Raw genomic sequence first — 18,627 nt, 5'->3', positions numbered from 1 at the left:
GGGAATATGTCGGGTGATCAGCAAGATTTGCTTTGGCTCCTGACAAGCCTACCTCCTTTTCAGGATCTTCGTTATCCTTCAACTTTGCTGGCAAACAGCTTGGAATCACTGCCCTTCTGCTCCCCACTGGAATCGGCATCAAGGCAAAAATCTGGCAAGCATATTCAGGTAAGGAGAGAGAAACTCCTTTGATGCTCCCACAAATACAACAACGCCCACTTTCCCAGCTCCTACACATTATTCTTTTCTCCCTAGGGTAAAGTATACTATTTTCCATGTATTTGTTTACTGGATTGATTGCTCACTGGCAACCCTGGGCCCAGTCACTAGGGAAGATAAACTTCAGTTAAATTGTACTTGCATGGCTCTCTAAAAACAAGAGGTTCCACCTGCCTTTATGTTTTTAGACTTTCAGTATCCAAAAAGAAGCTGGTAAACTCAGGTGTCCAACTTCTACTGCATTCACTCCCAGTCTCTCAGTTTCTAAGTGATAATAGGTTTTAGGTAAGGGAAAGGAAGCATCTCTGACCAACTATATTGATTGCTACCAGAAGGATTTTGGCTCTCCTTTCTGGGAGACCTGCTCTTTTCAAAAGAAAATTGAAGATTTTGTGTCTTAAGCTTAGCTCCAAAATCCGCTAATTGGACAGTATTTGTAGTTGGAGTGTAATAAATATAAACTTCTCCTTCTAGAGCACCTCTGTGACTTTAAGTGGCCTAGAGTATTCTGGCTGTTTCATAGCCCGCTGCTGTAAGTGGAGCTGTGACACTGTTAATTTTCCCTGGGATAGACTAGTGGCAGTGAATATTAGTACTGAAGAAACAAAACCCATGTTGCTTTAACATTTCAGTAGGGTCAGAAGCAGATGGAAATTGCTTTGATTGGTTTCTAATTCTTGAACCATTCTGTGGCCTTTGCCACACAACTATAGGGTTAGTGGGGACCTGGATGTTCATCTAATTAATTCCCCTGTATAGAAGGGATGCATTTTTTTCTTAAAGCATCTTGGGCAGATGCCTGTTCAGCCTCTTTTAGAAATCTCCAGAAGAGCTTTCACACCTTGTGTAGGCAGCTTGTTTCACAGTCCTACTGCTCTTACAGCTTATATTAAGCTCAGGCAAAACTTTCTAAATTTGCTTTGCTGTAGTTTATAACCAATGCTTTTAGTCTTGCCTGTCTCTGGGAGGGGCAGATGAAGGTTTTCAGTATGAAAGCCTTTCAAATATTTGAAGATATCATGTTCTCCCTCAATCTTTTCTCTAGACTAAATATATTCTTGCCACCTTCCCTACCACAGTTTGCATTCCAATCCTTTTATCATCTTTTTGTCACTTGTCTTTGGATCTTTAAAATGCGGTGCTCAGAAATGGTCATAATACTATTGCTGAGGCCTCATCAGTGCTGAGTAGTGGGACTGTTACCTTTCATGCCTTTACTGTACTCTAGTTGAGGCAGCCCAAGATTGAATATGCACTTTTTTTGGCAAGTGTATCATGTTGCTGTGATCCACAAAAACCTCCAGATTTTTTTTAGCAGGGATGCTACATTTCGTATGTGTTCAGCTGATTTTTTTTTTTCTTAGATGTAGCAATTTACCTTGGCCTTTGTGGATTCATAGATCAGTTCTTTGAGATCAAAATCCTTTTGCATTCTAATCCTGTTCTCCAAAATGTTTGCAACTCCTATCAGTTTTGTCATCTTTGGATTTGGATCAGGAAGCTCTCTCTCCCTGCATCCAAGTCCTTAATAAAATGAGTAGTCAGTCTTTCTCTTGCACTTCTCTCTGGTATAAATTTTTTTCCCTAAGATTCCCCAGTCATAGGTTTGAACCAAAACAGCTAGGTTTTAAGGTCATGCAGTTAAAATGGTTCTCTTCAGAAAGTTGACGCCAGTTAAATGTCTTTGTTGAAACTATCTTACGGGCATGTACACTAAATATCCAGTGCTGAGGCCATACCAACCCTTAATGGTTCATTCTGGTCCAGTATGCAAGCATCCTAAGCTCTGATTTGGGGGTGGTGAGGGGGGGGAGGGGAGTTTGGTTAAAAAAAACACAAAAAAACAACCCTCAGATGCTTTCTGCCTTTTATGAAATTTAAGCTTAGCATACTTATCCATCTGGGATGAAATGCCTCTGAAGTATTTGCACTAGTCCATTTTTTGATGTGTCCATACAGTTTGTCAAACACCTCAATCAGTGGTAACATTTGGGTGGTAGCCTAATACAGAGTAGTTGCTGTCCATATGTAGGGTGTAGTGACCAGTCTTTTGTGGGAAGTTTCCCAAATTCTTAGTAACTTATACAGTGAAGACATCTTGTGTGCGTTAGGATAATACCACTTTTTTTCCTTGTCACAGTAATGTGACTGCATTGCAAGGAAACTGCATTTAACTGGTGTCACCTTTTTGAAGAGAAGGATTTTAACTGCATGATCATAGAAGCCAGCCTTTTTGTTTCAAACCAATAAGACTCAACTTTTCTAACTTCAAGGTACCCTTAGACCAGTGTTTTGGGGACTCTAAGGCAGTGGTTCTCAACCTCTTTCATACCAGGACCCATTTGTAAACAGTGGTGGCTAGTCTCAACCTGCTGCCCCTCACTCACAACCTGCTGCCCCCAGCCCCCCGTTGTGTGGGGCTTGGGAGGGCCCCAAGCAGCCCCTCGCAGGCTGGAGCTCTGCCAGCCTGCAAGGGAAAAGCCATGGTTTCCCATGTTTTTCTTCTTGAATCCATTTTTAGTTTGTTTAATTTTTAAAGTTTGTTTGTGACCCATTTATGTATTTGTGTGATCCACTTTTGGGTTGTGACCCACAGGTTGAGAAACGCTGCTCTAAGGTGATCATCTGTATCGGAGGTTGTCAACTGGGAGTACATATACCCATGTGGGTACTTGGGGAAGGCCCCAGGGAGTATGTGGCAGTGGCGCAGGGGGTGGGGCTGCCAGCACTTCAGGTTTTGCTCGTCGACTGGCCACCGGGGAACTCCTCTGCTTCTCCACCAGCTGCCAGGGGTACACCGGCCAAAAAAGGTTGAAAACCCCTGATCTGTGCTATCATTGGTAAGCCCAGATCTTCCTCATCCTTTGCAGTCAGCCTTGCAGTCTGTGAGGTCTCAGAAATGCTTCTTGCTCTCCTCACCAACAGGGGGTCCTGCAGACTTACCAACTGTAGATAAAAATTGACAGCTGCTTGGACGCAGGATGGTGAAGAAGCTGTGTTATAAGTCTGATTTTTTTTGGTTGGTTGCTTTTGGGGTTTTTTTGGTTGAGTTGCTTTGAATCAGTTGGGCATAAACCACTAGGTGTGCCCCAACAATTTTCAGTCTCTGAGCAGCTGGAGAGGAAGAACTAAGAAGTAGGAAGTGCACAGCATGCTTTATTTCCCTAATAGGAGGATAAAGGGAGGTTCTATATAGATATTGGCAAGACGGAAGTGTCCTGAGCCCTTCGTCTAAGACTGCAGCACTCAAAAGTGAGAAATGTATATGTGGGCAATTACTTTCATAGACATTAGGGCTGGAAGGGACCTCGGAAGATTGAGTCCAACCCTCTGCCCAAAGGGCAGGAAGTCCAGCTGGGGTCATAGGATCATATTTAAAGGAGAACAAATCTGCCTGATCACAAATTATCAGTGTGTTGTCACGTGCAGGTCTTAATGACCTATTCTGAAAAGCAGGGAGATGTATGTTGCAATATAATCTGAACTAGCAGTTCAGAATCATTTAATTCAAACCATTTTCTATTGGTATTTATAAACTCTGTTGTCTTTTGCTCTCAGTGGGAGTTAATGGACTCTTGATTTTTCTGTAGTTTCTGCAACAGTACTTTTGTTTTGTTGCCATGTTGTACTCTATCTGAAATGTTCCCTCAGAGTTCTGTTAACCTATTTTAGCTTTCTTGCTTATTATATATTTGTATTACTGTATCTCTTCTAGCGATGTTTGAACAATAAAGAAAATGGGTTTTATGCATTTGATTCAGAGACTGTCCTACAAATAGCTATATTTTCTATTTTTGCAGCTGTGTCTCCTTTATGTGTTCATATTGGTTTGATTCTGTAACTTAAGCTAATTTTGGAAACAGCATGTAGGAAAGAAGTTGAAAAATCCTTTGTATTTTGAGCAATTGATTTTAAATGCATATTGTCACATAATAGGCCATACATCTTAAGGATTCTGCAAGACTTGATTTCAGACCAAATAGTCTAGTTTTTAATCAGATCTTTCACTCAAGTCTCCCATACTGTGCCCACAATAAATTGCTTTGGCAGGGAGAGAGGGGGTGATATGCAGCTGAATGGGGGTCATTCACAGCAGGGGCAAAATTTGTTTGAAAACATGGAGGCCTGTTTTGAAGATCAAAATCTTAAATAGACCTCTCTAAATTGATGAGATAAGGGAATATTCTTGATAACTTTGCTTCATAGTGTCTGTATTTAAACACTTAAGACTATTCTGCCTACCACAATTTGCAAACTTTCTTGAAAGATTTTAAATTTTATAAAAGCATTTAGGGGCTCACATATACCTCTGTATCCAAGACCTTGACGAGTATTAGCTTGTTTGAGTTTAATGTATCAAAGCACGGAGTTTGGTTTCAAGTTCTGCTTTTTTAGAGAGGCCTTAAGAACCTATAAATACTAGTCATGACATCAATTACTGTATCCCTGCAATGCCTGGGCTGGCGGCAATGAAACCTCTGCCAGCAGTTACCTCACTATGTTGATGAGAAGCACCTATTCTTACCACAGCAAAGAGATATGGCATCTAGATACTGTAGTGTAGTGACTTGGGAAATGTATCGGGAAGACACTGTTTTAATATCAGATAAGTAACTGCCAATAAAACGACATACGAATCAACTTAATCACATTTAGTAAATACATCTATATGAATTCAATTTTACAAAGATAATACAGGATGGCTTCACAGAAGCTGAAGGAAGGGTTCTGTGGGGATGTTGGCTTTGGAATTTATTTTTACATTTGCAAAATAGCTAGTTCAAAGAACCATCCTGTTGCATTAGTGCCCAGTTGAACTTGTACTAGTGTTTCACATGAGGGGTCTAGCTCAGCTGAAGTACAGAAAGAACTTGGTACTGGTCTGAAGCTGTTTTCTGATGATGAATAATATACTGAAGTGGGCATAATACTGTTTCAGCTGATTATAGTACTAAACTGAGTACTTCTCTTTGTATTTTAGCAGCACAATGGAATGAAATTTTCCATGAAAGGAGCTCATAATCATAACCAAGGCAATGGCTACAATCCCGTGAGCGGTGGAGGCATGAGGCAGCCAGTGGGCAACAGAGGACACCACCAATATAACCGTAACATCTGGAGAAGAAAAAAACACAGAGAGAATTTGCCTATTAGTCTCAGCAGATAATGGCTAATGCCGGGATGATCTTCCCTTGTTTTACAGACTGAAGCTGAGTGAGTGACACTAGACTGGGGAATGGAGACCAGCATTCAGCACATCAGTTTGTGGGTGTTGCCGAATATCTGCAGCTGACTTTTTTGCATGTTTCTTCGTGTGGTGGTCAAGTCCATCTTAAAGAAGTAGTTGTGCTTATCTGTGAAGCCTTATTAAATGTGGAAGTTTGTTTTCTGCCTTCCATGGTTACTCATACAGTGCCGAAGCAGCTCTTATGTTAGAACTGCAAGGACTTTTATCAGTGCTGTAGCATTTTTGCTGTAGCTGCATCTGTTCCTTTTGTGGGGTTTTCTTTTTTGGTTTTGTTTTGTTCTTTGCTTTGAGAAGCAAAGGAAATTTCATTCCCTCACTTTTTTTTTTTTTTTTTTTTTTTTTTTTTTTTTTTTGCAGCAAATCTAGTTGGGAATCTCATGATAAACAATTTTGCTGCCCTTGTTTTTATTTCAAATTTCAGAATTTTGCTCTGTAAATATTGAAAATATAATTTGTGCAATAACGCAAAATTTTTAATTTAATTTCATATTGTCACATAAGTTATATTTAAGGGGAGGAGGTATTTTTTTAATTTACAGATCCTTTCCCAGGTTGCATTATCTAAGTTGGGTTCATAGTTTTGGCAGGTTGTCTGAGCAGTGTTACAAACATGACATAATTTTTGGTAGTATTTGAGGCTTCTTGATTCACAATGAAAGTGCTGATTTTGGCTTACAGTTTTATGAAGGTATTAAGCTCCAAAGTGTTTTGACCCTATGTTTTTAGCTCATTATCTGGCCTCTCTCAGTTGTCTTGTTCTGAATAATGAGTTTTAATTTATCATTTAACTAGACAACAAATCCAGCATTTAAAGTGCCAGAAGAATAGTTTTCTAAGGGTGAAAAGGGTTGGGTAAGTCCTGGTATGAAATTAGAAAAATTGTGAACTACATGCTTCCGTCAGTTTTAATAATGTAACCTGTTAATGGTTGGGGCCGAACACCATTATTGAAATCAAAGGTACCCAGCTTAAGGAATGTGGAGAAAGGAAATATGTTGATTCCATTAAGGAATCTGTATAGCAGTATGCATTAGTTCTGTTAAGAGCAAAATATAAAAAGTACTTCAGCTGCTCTCAGCATTATAAGGAGTATCTTTTAATGTATTAACAGGAGAGCACAGCCCCGTGCTGCACACAGTCTGCGTGGCTGGCACTTAATTTACAGATGCATACAGGTATACTATGCAAGTGTGTATTGCCATGACAACCACTGTCTTTGTTAACTTTTTTGAATAGAAAATGTACATCCTGCCTAACCCTGAGTTTTTAAAGCACCACAGTTGTCCTGGGAGTAGGTTAAATCTCACCATACCCTCTGGTTTTCCATTTTTAAATGAGGGTTCTTAACAGTGATAAACACTACAGGTTTGTTTGGAGGGGGTTCCTTTTTATTTTTTTTTCCTTTTCTTTTTTTGTTTTTGTTTTTGTTTTTGTTTTTTTTGAAGTCCACTAGTGGGGAAAGCTAGAAAAAAATTGCCATGACAGCTAGATTATGTACAAAAGTGGAAGACTTTTTAAAATTGATATCTGAATGTTATGATACAATGGAGGCATCTAGCATGATGGAGCTTTATAGTATGCAGTATGCCTTTTGAAGTAGGGATAGCCCAAACTGTTGTTTTACCTGTCTAATGCAAACAGATCTCTTTTATGGGTGCAGGGAAGGAGGCAACATTTCAGAGTAGCACAGTTTTTTCTCTATAGTACTTGATGGTTCAGACTTACACTTTTTAAAAATCATTAGCCTATTCATAAATCAATATTTAAGGGCTGGTACATAGGCCTGTACTGCTAATCTTAACACACTAGCAATATTGTGCATAAACTTACATTAAGGAACCTTCAAAGGCTTTATTTGGCGTCTTAATCTAGTGTTCATTTTGAAGCAAAATTCATTCAAAAAGAAACACGTATCATGTTCCATTTCAGTCATGGTGAACCAGATAAATTGGCCTGGCTACCACTGTGGTTATGTGCTACAGACTAAAATCATGTTTAGATTTTTTTTTTTTTTTTTTTTGGTGTGGACAACTATGTGGAAGCTAAAATTGACATATTTTTATGTAAAGTTTTTCTATTCTTTGATTTTTAATAAACTTTCGAGAGCAGTTGTTTTTCTCTATATCTTCATGAGAAATCCAATGGAGAGCATACTTCCGTCTTATCCTTGTAGCTGCAACTAAGTCAATCATTCGTTTCAAAGTGTCTCCCATCAAACAATGTAGCAGAACACAGATTCTTCAACAGGTTCCATTGCTTACCACCTGAAAAGATCTGGATTTTCTAACTAGCAGAAGGCATATACAGCTGCAGGAAACAGCTGTGTGGGACTGCTAGAGTATAAAATACAGAAGCAGTGCCCTTTTCAGTAAAAGCCATAGCAAATAGGGGACTTATCTTTAATTTGGCAACCCACTGTTAACTAAACAGCTTGTAAACCACTGGGATAGGAATGATCCAGGTTCTACTGTACTTCCACTCCCTTTTTAAATGGAGCAGTTGTCTTTCCTACTTCAGTTTTACTCAGCCTTACTGATATATTGGCTTTGCTACACTACTACTTCTCATTATTAAGGCAACTGTAAACATGGAAATCATGCTTGTCTCATCGTCCCTGATTTATGTACACACAAAACTATTGAAAAATAACCCCAAGACTAGGGTTACCATAATTCATAAGCATCTGGGATATTGATAGTTTGAACATTTTTTCCCATTGGCTTTCTGACATTTCACTATTTAGATTTTGTATGCTATTTACTAGATTCCCTAGGTGTAATTTAAAAAAAAAGTTCATAATGCAAAAAATCCAATAATTAGTGTATTAAAAATTATTGAACCTATCTTACATATCTACAAGAGCAAGATTACAACTCTAAGTACAGACCTAAAGATCTTATTGAACTTATACACTTCACCCTCATGCACAACTTCACTTTCAATAGTCAACACTTCTTCAAGACCGTGGGCACAGCTATGGGCACCAAAATGGCCCTACATATGCCAGTCTTTTTATGGGCCACATACAAGAAGAATTCCTTAAGAACTACACCATCAAATCTATGCTGTACTTAAGATGAGAGAGATCTTGTATATATAGATATAACCTCATTATTTGAACTGGAAACCTGCAGTCTCTGATTTCCATCAGAAATGTAATAACCATCACCCCTCCATCAGACTCTCTTGAATAGTCCAGTACCAGCATTGCCTTTTTTTAGACCCTACGGTCACTATCCACAATGGTAAAATAAAAACCACCATATTCAAGAAGCCCACAGAACAACTACAACCATGGTCCAGGTGTTTGTGCAGCTTCTCTGCCCCCTATCAACTGCACTCTATGCTCCCCCCTCCCTGCACCAAGACACTGCAGGGCTCCCCAACCCTTTCGCTGCTTGCAGGTGCAATCGTGAATTCTGTAGGTTCCCTACTTAGGTGACTGAGGGTGTAGTTACATGTTATGATTAGCACATGCTAACTTCAGGGAATGTTATGTGGTGTTAAAATTAGCATGTGCTGTGAGCAGTTGCATGTTAAAGGTTAATACCCTCTCCATTGTGCACAGCCTCTCTGCTGCTAGAGGGTTGGCAAGTTGGAGGGTGTGGGTTAGGAGTTGCCAAATCTGCTCCTTGCCTGCCTGACTTGCCAGCTCTCTAGCAGCAGTATAGGCTCCAGGATCTGTTCTCTGCTGGGCCCTGGGGCTGGATGGCAGTTTCATGGAGGGTATAATGAGGGGGAGAGGATTGGAGAAGCAGGGGCATGGGTGGGTGGGTAGCTGCCATGCTGCTGTGGGGCCCTGGTGGGGATGGTACAAATAGAACTGCTGGGCCCACCCACAGCTGCCTGGCCTTTGCATGCAGATTTTGCTTCCACTTTTGCTTGTAACTGGCAGAAGCTGTTCTTACTGTATTTATCATGTATAATATGCACTAAAATTTCCAGCAGCTGTTTCTTGGGGGGAAAAGTGCATGTCATTTGCAAGAGAATGTGGTACTTGACAATCTTTTTGTACCACAGTTTCTCCTAAACTGCATTCAATTTGCAAAGTTATAAGTAAAGAAGGGAAGTACAGAGGAGACTGTATAAAGGTTGAAGTCAAACTTATGAGAGAGTTGTTGCTGGATGGAACAGTGTTTGCAGAGGCTGTCACTAGCCTCTTGTAACTCAGACCAGTGCATTACCCATTTCTGTGCACAACTGAGTATTGCCTCCCAATATGTTGCTAATTAGCTTAAAATTATAATTGGCTAACTGGGTCCACAGTTTGTTTAGGTTGCGATTAACAGTGTGGCTGCTATAAAAGCTTATTTGAGCTTTGGCAAATGAGTATCTGCACCTGCTCTGTTAGGGAAGATCTGCCATCTTTGTTATTACATGGCAGAAGTGAAAAGTATTGTCAGGTTCTTAAAAAATGAACAAGCATTAGCAGATGCATTCAGCATCAGTAAGCTCAGCACTCAATTCCATCCACACTCAGTAGACTTTATAATGCCCAATGGACATCTTCTCTTAAATGTCTCAAAGCCCCTTAAGTAGGTACAAGGTACTTCAATGGGCTGCTGTTGAAGAAGAGACTAGGTGTTGATTCTGTGTAATCTACACTGAACATGCTTGATGGTGGTGTCTTAGATGCATAGCTTAAAATTCATTTCACAGCTTCAACCCATGGCTCAGTCCATGCAGAATATAGAAAACAATAGTTCTACATTGGTGCCAAGAACAAGTTTCTAAGCATTCAGCATGAAGAACATATTGAACAAAGCCCATTTACAAAAGTTGAGACACAATAGATAAAATAATATTAAGAAGATTGCTCCTGAAAACAGTTCTGGTGGAAATATCAAATTATAAAGCAGACAGCAGCCCTTTTAGTCATCCCAGAAGCTAAATGAAAGGAATGTGTTTCTTTCTTCAACATGGAGAAAAAGATTGTATGCTCCAAATAGTCTTGCTATAGAGGTAAAAATTATTTTGACTTCCACTCCCTGAGAAGCTGCTGACCATGTATCACAATTTTAAAACGAGAGAAGAAAATGACAGATGAAAGGGAAGAGGATATTGATTATTTTTATCTGTACTGTTGCATTATCGAGCAATTGAAGCTGATGAAGATGATGCAAAGCAAAATGCTCAAAGAATTGTCTTACTGTTGACCTAGCATAACAGCATTTTAAATACTTGCTTTGAATTTGTTTTATTTCTCTTTGTTTTGTTTCATAACTGTTTAGTATTCAGTGTATTCTTATATAAGTAAATGCTCCTAAAGCAATTCTAATTTTTTAGAATTTAATTGTTTCTCATTTTTCTGAGATGAAAATTAAACCAATTAGTCTTTGTAATTAGGCATAAGTATTTCATCTGGAGGCTATAATGCCTCTCTTGTGACTGTTGCTGTTTAATAAAATATTTGATCTTCTTTTAAACACTAATTTACCAATAATTGATATAAAAAAATGGTCATTTGAACATGTCAAATAGACCATCCTAATGTAAACAGTATCAAGGGTTAAGTAACATAACTTCTACTAAAGTTTTTGTTCCTATTCTTTCAGGTTCATTAGTCAGACTAGTTGTGATTTATTGCAACAGATGATAAGCATTTACAAACACTTCTTGGCAGGTCTGATCAGTTTTTTCTTTTTTTCTAGCTAGGGGGTTGTGTGGATAGAAAACTGGTATATTTTAAAAATGTGTATATATTGCTGTAAAGTTGTACTACAATTGGAATGGGCTGCTATGCAGTATTACCCACATGTAGCAGCTTGATGTGCTCTGAGGAGGTGATAAGTTGCCATACTGCTAGGCAATGAAAAGGCAAGAATTCCTGTTTCCCTCATTGCCTTTCTTTCTCAGCACTTTGGAATAAAAACCCCCTGTCTCCTGGTAAATCAGGCCTGATGTGCCCAGATGTCTTGGGCATTTTGCTTCTGCTGGTCACAAGCCCGGTAGGAAGACTAATGCCAAGAGTTCTGGTTCTGCACTGTATTGCACACAAGTACAGGATGGATACCTACCACAGTCTGCTCCAGCCACTGAGGCTAGGGACAGACGTTCAAAAGCCTGAGCGTGAATGGGTTCAATCTTGGCTGGTTAGTCTAACCTGGCTAGGCTAAATCACTTTGTAACTCCACAGACATCCCTTCTGGACTGAAAAAATCTTGGCATATGCCTGCAGTGGCTCAGGCTGGAAGCCAGAGGTCACTACAGCGGTCTTTTCTTCCCTTCCACAGGGCTGAGCAGGGGGGACATAGCCAGGCCCCAGCAGGATGCTGTGATTAGGAAGGGGTCTCCCCCACTCCTTGAGAACAGAGCATTTATCAGCTCTGTTGTCAGCATTTATCACCCCATCAAAAAACAAAGCTGTGCTCATTAGTTCAACCTGTTCTTAAACAGCTTTTTCCAAAGGAAGGAATGCAGGGACATTACCAGCTGACCTGTTGATTAGTTCCAAAAGGCCCTAAGTGGACACTGTCTTATCTGCCTTGCATGGCATTAGCTAGCATACCACATGCTGGCTACAGTCCCTGCTGTGGCAGAGAGGAGGAAGGGATCTCTGCTTAAGCAGCAAGTAGTGGGCGAGGAGGGAAGGGGGCACAGGGAAGCCAGCAGACCCTGCTGTGCCTGTAAGTCTCTGCCAAGCTCCAGCCAGGGAGCAGAGGGGAGGGGCTAGTTCTGCTGTGGAGCACAGAACTATGCCCAGCCCAGAGAGCATGTCAGGATGCTGGGGGAGTCTGGTTTATCTTAAACCAGGAAGGGGTTTGGGGCAGATAATGCATAAACCGGTTTGAGCAAAATCAGTTCATTTAACCAGGTTTATCTCAAACCAGTTTCAGCCATTTTCAAATTGGTTTATGTGCACTGAACATCTGTTACAGGTTTAAACCAATTTCTGATTACTTAAACTAGTTTGTATAATGTCTGTCCCTAGCCTGAGTAATCTTTGCTATTGAGTCCTGTCGATATACTTGGGGTCATTCTTTCAGGCCAACAATCTTCTGACCCTCATGAGCCTCACCAAGAGTTGTACAACTTGTTTTTTTCTGGAGCCATGCAAGAGAAGCTGCAGTGACTGAAGTTCTCACAAGGTGCGTGGTGGAAATGGGGCATGCTTTTTGCAGGTGACTGAGCTATCCAAAGAAGTAGTAATCTAGGGTATAAAGGATGATGCCCTGCTTCAGGAAAGAAGTCTTCAGCTACTATCTGTGCAGCTACCAGGTGATGTAGAACCCAATATGAATTCTTCAGCGTCTGTCTACTCATCAAGCTGCTTGATATTTGTCAGGAAAAGGGTAAGGCATTGAAGTGCTGGGTGAGCTGTGGAAGCAGTTTTTTCCATGCACTGAGCAACCAGAGCCATTGTGACAGGGTGTGAAGCAGCTCCTTTAGTTTCTTTAACTGGAGACAAGGAAGCAGAGGCAGTAAAACACAAAATGAAAGAAAAAGCAAATGGTCAGAAAAGAGCAAGTAAACTGTTCAAAACAAGGAGGGCAGAAGCACCTTGTTATAGAAAAGGAGGTTGGGAGAAAAGAAACTTCTTTCTATTGACAAGATGGTTTAAGGAAATTATAAATGGGGAAAGACAGAGTCCATAGCCAGGGCAAGTTAGCTGTTTCACTGCCTTGAGTCCTTTGCAGTGGTACAGTAGTATACCGCCAATGAAGTTAGGGGGTCCCAGAGGCTGCTGATGCCCCCTAAGAAGGGGCAAAGGTAGCAACATGTAGTTGCCTCTACTTACTGCTCCTGCCTTTTGTAGGTGAGATCACTGGGCGGGTGGCTGTAGGGTAGATGACCCTCGGACGCTGCAGAAAGTGTGAAGTGAGAAACTGGGAAGGAATACAGGGGAAGGCTGAAGCAGTGCCTCTCTGGACCCATTGTTTCATAGACATAGAAATAGACATTAGGGCTGGAAGGGACCTCGGGAGATCATCGGGAGTTTGGGCTCCTGACCTGCCAGACAGCATGCTGTCCTACTCCACTGGGAGATTTTAGTGCAGCAGCACCATGGTCACGGATTTCACACTTACAGATTGCTCAGGTTAGCCCCCACCCAGACTGAGATTGACTGTCAGAGGCTTCATGATTGGGAGCAGCAGGATGTACGAGTGGCAGGACTCCAGGCCTGGCCAGGTGAGTGGAATGATCCCTCTCCATGCCCCCTGCCACCGAGTGGGCAGGCCCTGGCCAGGTGACCGTCTAACCATGTGGGGGCCTCCCGCCACTGCACACAACCTGGTGGAGGCTTCAGGGGGCATGTGCCCCTTGATCTGTGTGGGGGGTGAGGTAGCTGTTGCTCTGGACTGTGCTTTGCACCTGAAGCCCTGCTGCAGCTGGCCGGGGGGTGACCCAATGCCATGTGCATCCTGCTTCTGGGCAGGTAGGGGATGAGCAGGAGTCACGTAGTGTTGAATTGCTCCTGGGACAGCTGCAGCAGGGCTTGGGGCACAAAGCCCAGCCCACAACTGTAGCTTCCTCTGCTGCACATGCCCCTCTCCCCACAAATGTCGGGTAGCACATGCAGCTGCAGCAGCGGTGAGAAAGGAGTGTGAGTGGAGCAGGGGCAGGGGCAGCACCTGTAAGGGTGGGGTGTGGGGAGCCAAGGCAGCACAGCCTGGGAAGGCATGGCGGTGATGTAAAAATCGCGGTTCGTTTCTCGGGAGGCAAAAAAAAACCTTCAGCCACAGACACACTCTATTAGCAACACAAAAGGTATATATTTGCAAATAGGGTCAGAGAGAGAGACAAAAGATCAAACACTCTGCTGCCCCCGAGGGAAACTGCCCAGCTGGCTTTATCCCCTCTCTCCTGACCATGTGTGCAGAAGGAGGAACTTTTACAACTCATTTCCGATTCATACAAACATGTATGTGAATACGTCAAATCATGCGTTGCATGTGTATTATAATTAACTACTTAAGTATGCGGGGCGGATAGGCTTATATGTATTAATTCATTGCGCATGGGTAGAAAATATTTGAGGTTACAAGAGTTTGAATTTTTTCCTTGCTTCAAGGCTAGAATTGCAATTTACTCTTATCTGCATGAGAAAAGCTGAGGAGTATATGCTTTACTGTAACAGATAGTAACTTTGCAAAACAAAGAGAGAGTGATACCTTAATACAAAGAGCTCTCAGTAGCTCTCCCAGTTCTCTCACCAGGGAGGGCTGACAGCTGCGCTGTTTTAACAAGACTTATTGATAATGCATTTTTAATAATATTTCTAACAATATCCCCCCTCAAGATGCTTTCTGATCTTTACTTCATTTGGGCATATTAAGATAATTACGAGGAATTTTTCTGAGGACCATGACTTTTGCTACAGTCTGTGCTTTCAAAGGAACTGCTGCGACCTGCATTCCTTCTACTGTAGTGGTTATCAATCTAGTGAGACAAGGAATAAGGCAAGGGATAAAAATCAAACCAGTCAGAGCACACAAAAGCACAAATCCTACTTTTTTTCCACCAGGGTCCTCCAAATAATTGAAACCACCAGTCTTTACTCCACGTGGGTTCCCACGTTTGTATTGGTACGTGGGCTATTTTCCTAATCTCTTTGGCAATCTCTAAGACTGCTTTTCCGTTGTCGTCTATTTGGAGGCAACAATTAGAAAGGTTGAGCTTTCCGCAGACTCCACCATCCTCTGCGAGTAAATAGTCTAGAGCCATTCGATTTTGGTATATGGCTTCCCTCATCTGGGAACTTTGTCGAGCCAGCAACTCGAGAGCAGTGGCAGTCTGGTTAGTAATTACTTCCAAGACGGCCTGCAACTGGATGATTCTATTTAGCATATAAATTCGTGTCCGGTAACCCCAACTTCCATCATTAGCCCATGTAGCTGGTCCATAATACTCAATAATCCTCTGAGGAGGCCACTCATCCTCCTTCCACTTTTGGGAGCCACCCTGTGTCAAACTTACATCAATACTTCTCTTGGCTCTTTTCCAATCATCATACAAAGAGACTCCCAGCTTATTTCCGACCTCAGATGGTAACGAAAAGAAAGATGGTACAATTACTCCAACATAGCAGGTTCCTGTCCACCCTCGTGGTAGTACTGTATAGGCTTTTCTTCCACAAATCCAATAATGTCTTTTTAGGGCCCTGTTTTCCCCTCCCAAGGCTAGGGGGTCACGGCTGTGGAAAAGAAGGGGATAATATTTGTTGCCCGTCTGCCCTAAAGGGTCAGTGTAATAGTTACTCCGTTTAAACTGACATTTCCATACGCCATCTTTATCCCTATACTCGCACTTGGTTATTTCATTTGTGTCATTTAAGGCACTCCAATATGTATTAAACTTTGCCACCGTGCCATTCGGGTGTACTCATTTCCAACTATAGACATAGGTAAATCGTTCACCTCGGGCCTTTTCATATGCCTGACATCTGGTAGGGTTAGAATCGAAAGGTACTATTCTTGTCTTTTTGGTCTGTTGCATCTGCGGGGAGATTGGGATGCTAACAGCAGAATTCCATTGATCAGCATACGTGGTGCATATTTGGGCCCATTTCAATGTCCATGTACACTGACTATGTCCCAAACTTCTCCCCGTACCATTACTGCTAATACAGTACTCTCCTAATGCCACTTGGGAAAGATCCCAGCTGCGGTTTTCATCCCATTCTTGACCAGTACTCTTAACATCCGCCTTGTCACTGACCAACCATTTTGGGGCCAAAGGAAAAGCCCTCCAAGGCCACTGTTCTCTGGCCTCTTGGAGCCCCCCACAGGCCCAGCAGTTGGTAAGATTAAAAGTACCTGCAATTCTTTCCATCATATCAACATACAAATTTGTCCCTGGGGGAGCAATTTGGGAAAGCGAGGGTGTGAGCCAGCGGTTAAGGCTGCTCAATTCTGCTCCTTTCATTATGCAGATAACAACAAGGCACATTAAGATTCCCACCATATTTTCCCTTTTACTTTCTTGTCTAATTTTCTGAGCTTTGATTAAGCCGTCTCAGGCGCACTTGGAGATTACCAGTAGGTTCACAACTCCACTTGCTGGCTTCTTGTTCCGAAGACGACTCAGCTTCCGGAGTGAGTTCATCTCGGGAGTTGATGTCCTCTAATGCTTGTGGATGTCGCTTCACACGGGTATGGTGTATCCAACGATCATGGCCAGTAATCTTTACAGCGGTGTGGGTTGTTAGAAGTACCTGGAAAGGGCCACTCCACCTCTCAGTCAAAGGCTCCTTTTTCCACCGCTGCACCAAGACCCAGTCTCCCGGGGAGAAGTCATGTACCGGTACATCTAAAGGCAGACGCTGAAAGGAGGCTGCATACCTGTGAAGAGAAAACAAGACAGGCTGCAAGGCAATAACATACATATGAAGCTCACTATTACCTAATTCAAAAGTTACATTTTCTCGCATCCCAGGAGGTAAGACTCGAGGGGGCTTGCCAAACATAATTTCATATGGGGTCAATTTGAGGCCTCGTCGGGGAGTGTTTCGAATGCAAGTAAGAGCTAGCAGCAATGCTTGAGGCCACTTAAGGCGTGTTTCAATACAGATTTTGGTGAGCAAAGTCTTTAAAGTCCTATTCATGCGTTCCACTTGTCCTGAACTCTGTGGTCTCCATGGTGTGTGTAGTTTCCAAGTAACCTTGAGAGCTTGTGCGACTTCTTGAACCACTTTTCCCACAAAGTGTTGTCCTTGATCCGACTCGATGGACTCAGGCAGGGAATACCGGGGAATGATCTCCTGTAACAAATACTTCACTACTGTAGCTGCAGTGGCAGTCCTGGTGGGCCAAGCCTCGACCCAACCAGAGAGCTAGTCTACCATGACAAGTAAAAACCCGTGATGTCCGGACCGTGGGAGCTCGGCAAAATCAATCTGCCATGCCTGTCCAGGGTACGCTGCCCAGGGTCTACCTCCCATTGGCACAGGGGGTTTCCTTCGAGGGTTTACTTTCTGGCATGTGATGCACTTGGTAGCAATGCGCTGAGCTTCTACATATAGCCCTGGGGCTACTGCTTGGCGGATCACTAGATCACCCATGGCCAAACCTCCCATATGGGTTCTTGCATGGAGCTGTTGCAGCACCTCCCGAAGTAATGGCCTGGGTATCATGACTTTCCCTCCTGGTACTATCCACCACCCCTGGGAGTTCTTTTCTGCACAAGTTTTCTGTGCAAATTTATCTTCTTCAGGGGAATACTGTGGGACTAAATCCTGAACGTATGGCCATATGGCATGGGACATGGCCTGCTTGGATACCTCTTCCGCTTCTCCCCCAATAAATGCAGCTTCCTTTGCTGCTGCATCAGCCTTTGCATTTCCAAGCTTATGCTTTTTCTCAACAGCCTTCCCATGGGCCCGCACATGAATGACTGCTACCTCTTTAGGCTGGTGGAGTGCCTCTAGTAGTTTGATAATCTGGGGGCCATTAGCAATCTTATTCCCAGAGGCAGTAATGAAACCCCTTTCTTTCCACAATAGTCCGTGCGCATGGACTGTAGAAAAAGCATAGCGAGAGTCAGTGTATATATTAACCGGCTGGTCTGTCCCCAGCTGTAATGCTCGGGTGAGCGCAGTGAGTTCTGCAGCCTGTGCCGACCATGAGCTCAGCAATGACTCCCTCCATACTCCCTTATCCAAGGTTACCACTGCACATCCTGTTCGTCTTTTCCCATCGATGACAGAGCTGGAGCCGTCCACAAAGTATTCAACATCTGGGTCTTCAATTGGGTCCTCAGCAAGATCAGGTCGCACCTGCGTGGTCTGATTCAGGACCTCAAGGCAGTCATGCGTCGGTTGCCCTGGCTCCGGCAGCAAGGTTGCAGGGTTTAAGGCTGTAGTATGTTTGAAAGTAAGTCCTGGATTAGAGAGCAAAAATATCTCATACCGTGATTGTCTGGAGGGGTTAAGAAATTTCCCTCCCTCAGTCCCTAGGATCTGGGGAACTCCATGAGGAGTGAGTATTTCCATATCCGCACCCATGACTATCTTCTGGGCTTCTTCAACAACCACTGCTGTGGCTGCCACAGCCCGAAGACAGGCTGGCCACCCGAGTGCAACTGGATCTAGAACCTTTGAATAATATCCCACGGGTCTCCAGGTCGGGCCCGATGGCTGTGTCAGCACCCCTGATGCAACCCCTCGATTCTCATGAACATACAGTCGATATGGCTTTTTACTGTTTGGGATGGCTAAGGCA

At 42.7% G+C, this 18,627-nt stretch overlaps 1 protein-coding gene across 5 annotated transcripts in view; it reads left to right on the top strand.

Annotated features, from left to right (window-relative positions):
• TENT4A (terminal nucleotidyltransferase 4A) overlaps positions 1-10,879 on the top strand; it is a 64,509-nt gene extending 53,630 nt beyond the window's left edge. For 2 of the 5 annotated variants that reach the window (XM_090039151.1, XM_090039148.1), the window contains 2 exons: positions 64-168; positions 5,201-10,879. In XM_090039151.1, the coding sequence (XP_089895277.1) occupies positions 64-168; positions 5,201-5,386 (291 nt within the window). In that variant the 3' untranslated portion in view covers positions 5,387-10,879. The remainder of the gene's footprint in view (positions 1-63; positions 169-5,200) is intronic. The other 3 variants (XM_090039152.1, XM_090039150.1, XM_090039149.1) reach the window with 2 other exon arrangements.
• The last annotated feature ends 7,748 nt before the right edge of the window (positions 10,880-18,627 follow it).

Source organism: Crocodylus siamensis, chromosome 3, assembly GCF_052110815.1.
Source record: "Crocodylus siamensis isolate JL-2025a chromosome 3, ASM5211081v1, whole genome shotgun sequence".
In the NCBI taxonomy this organism is placed as follows: domain Eukaryota; kingdom Metazoa; phylum Chordata; order Crocodylia; family Crocodylidae; genus Crocodylus; species Crocodylus siamensis.
This window is presented reverse-complemented; position numbering and strand designations above follow the sequence as displayed.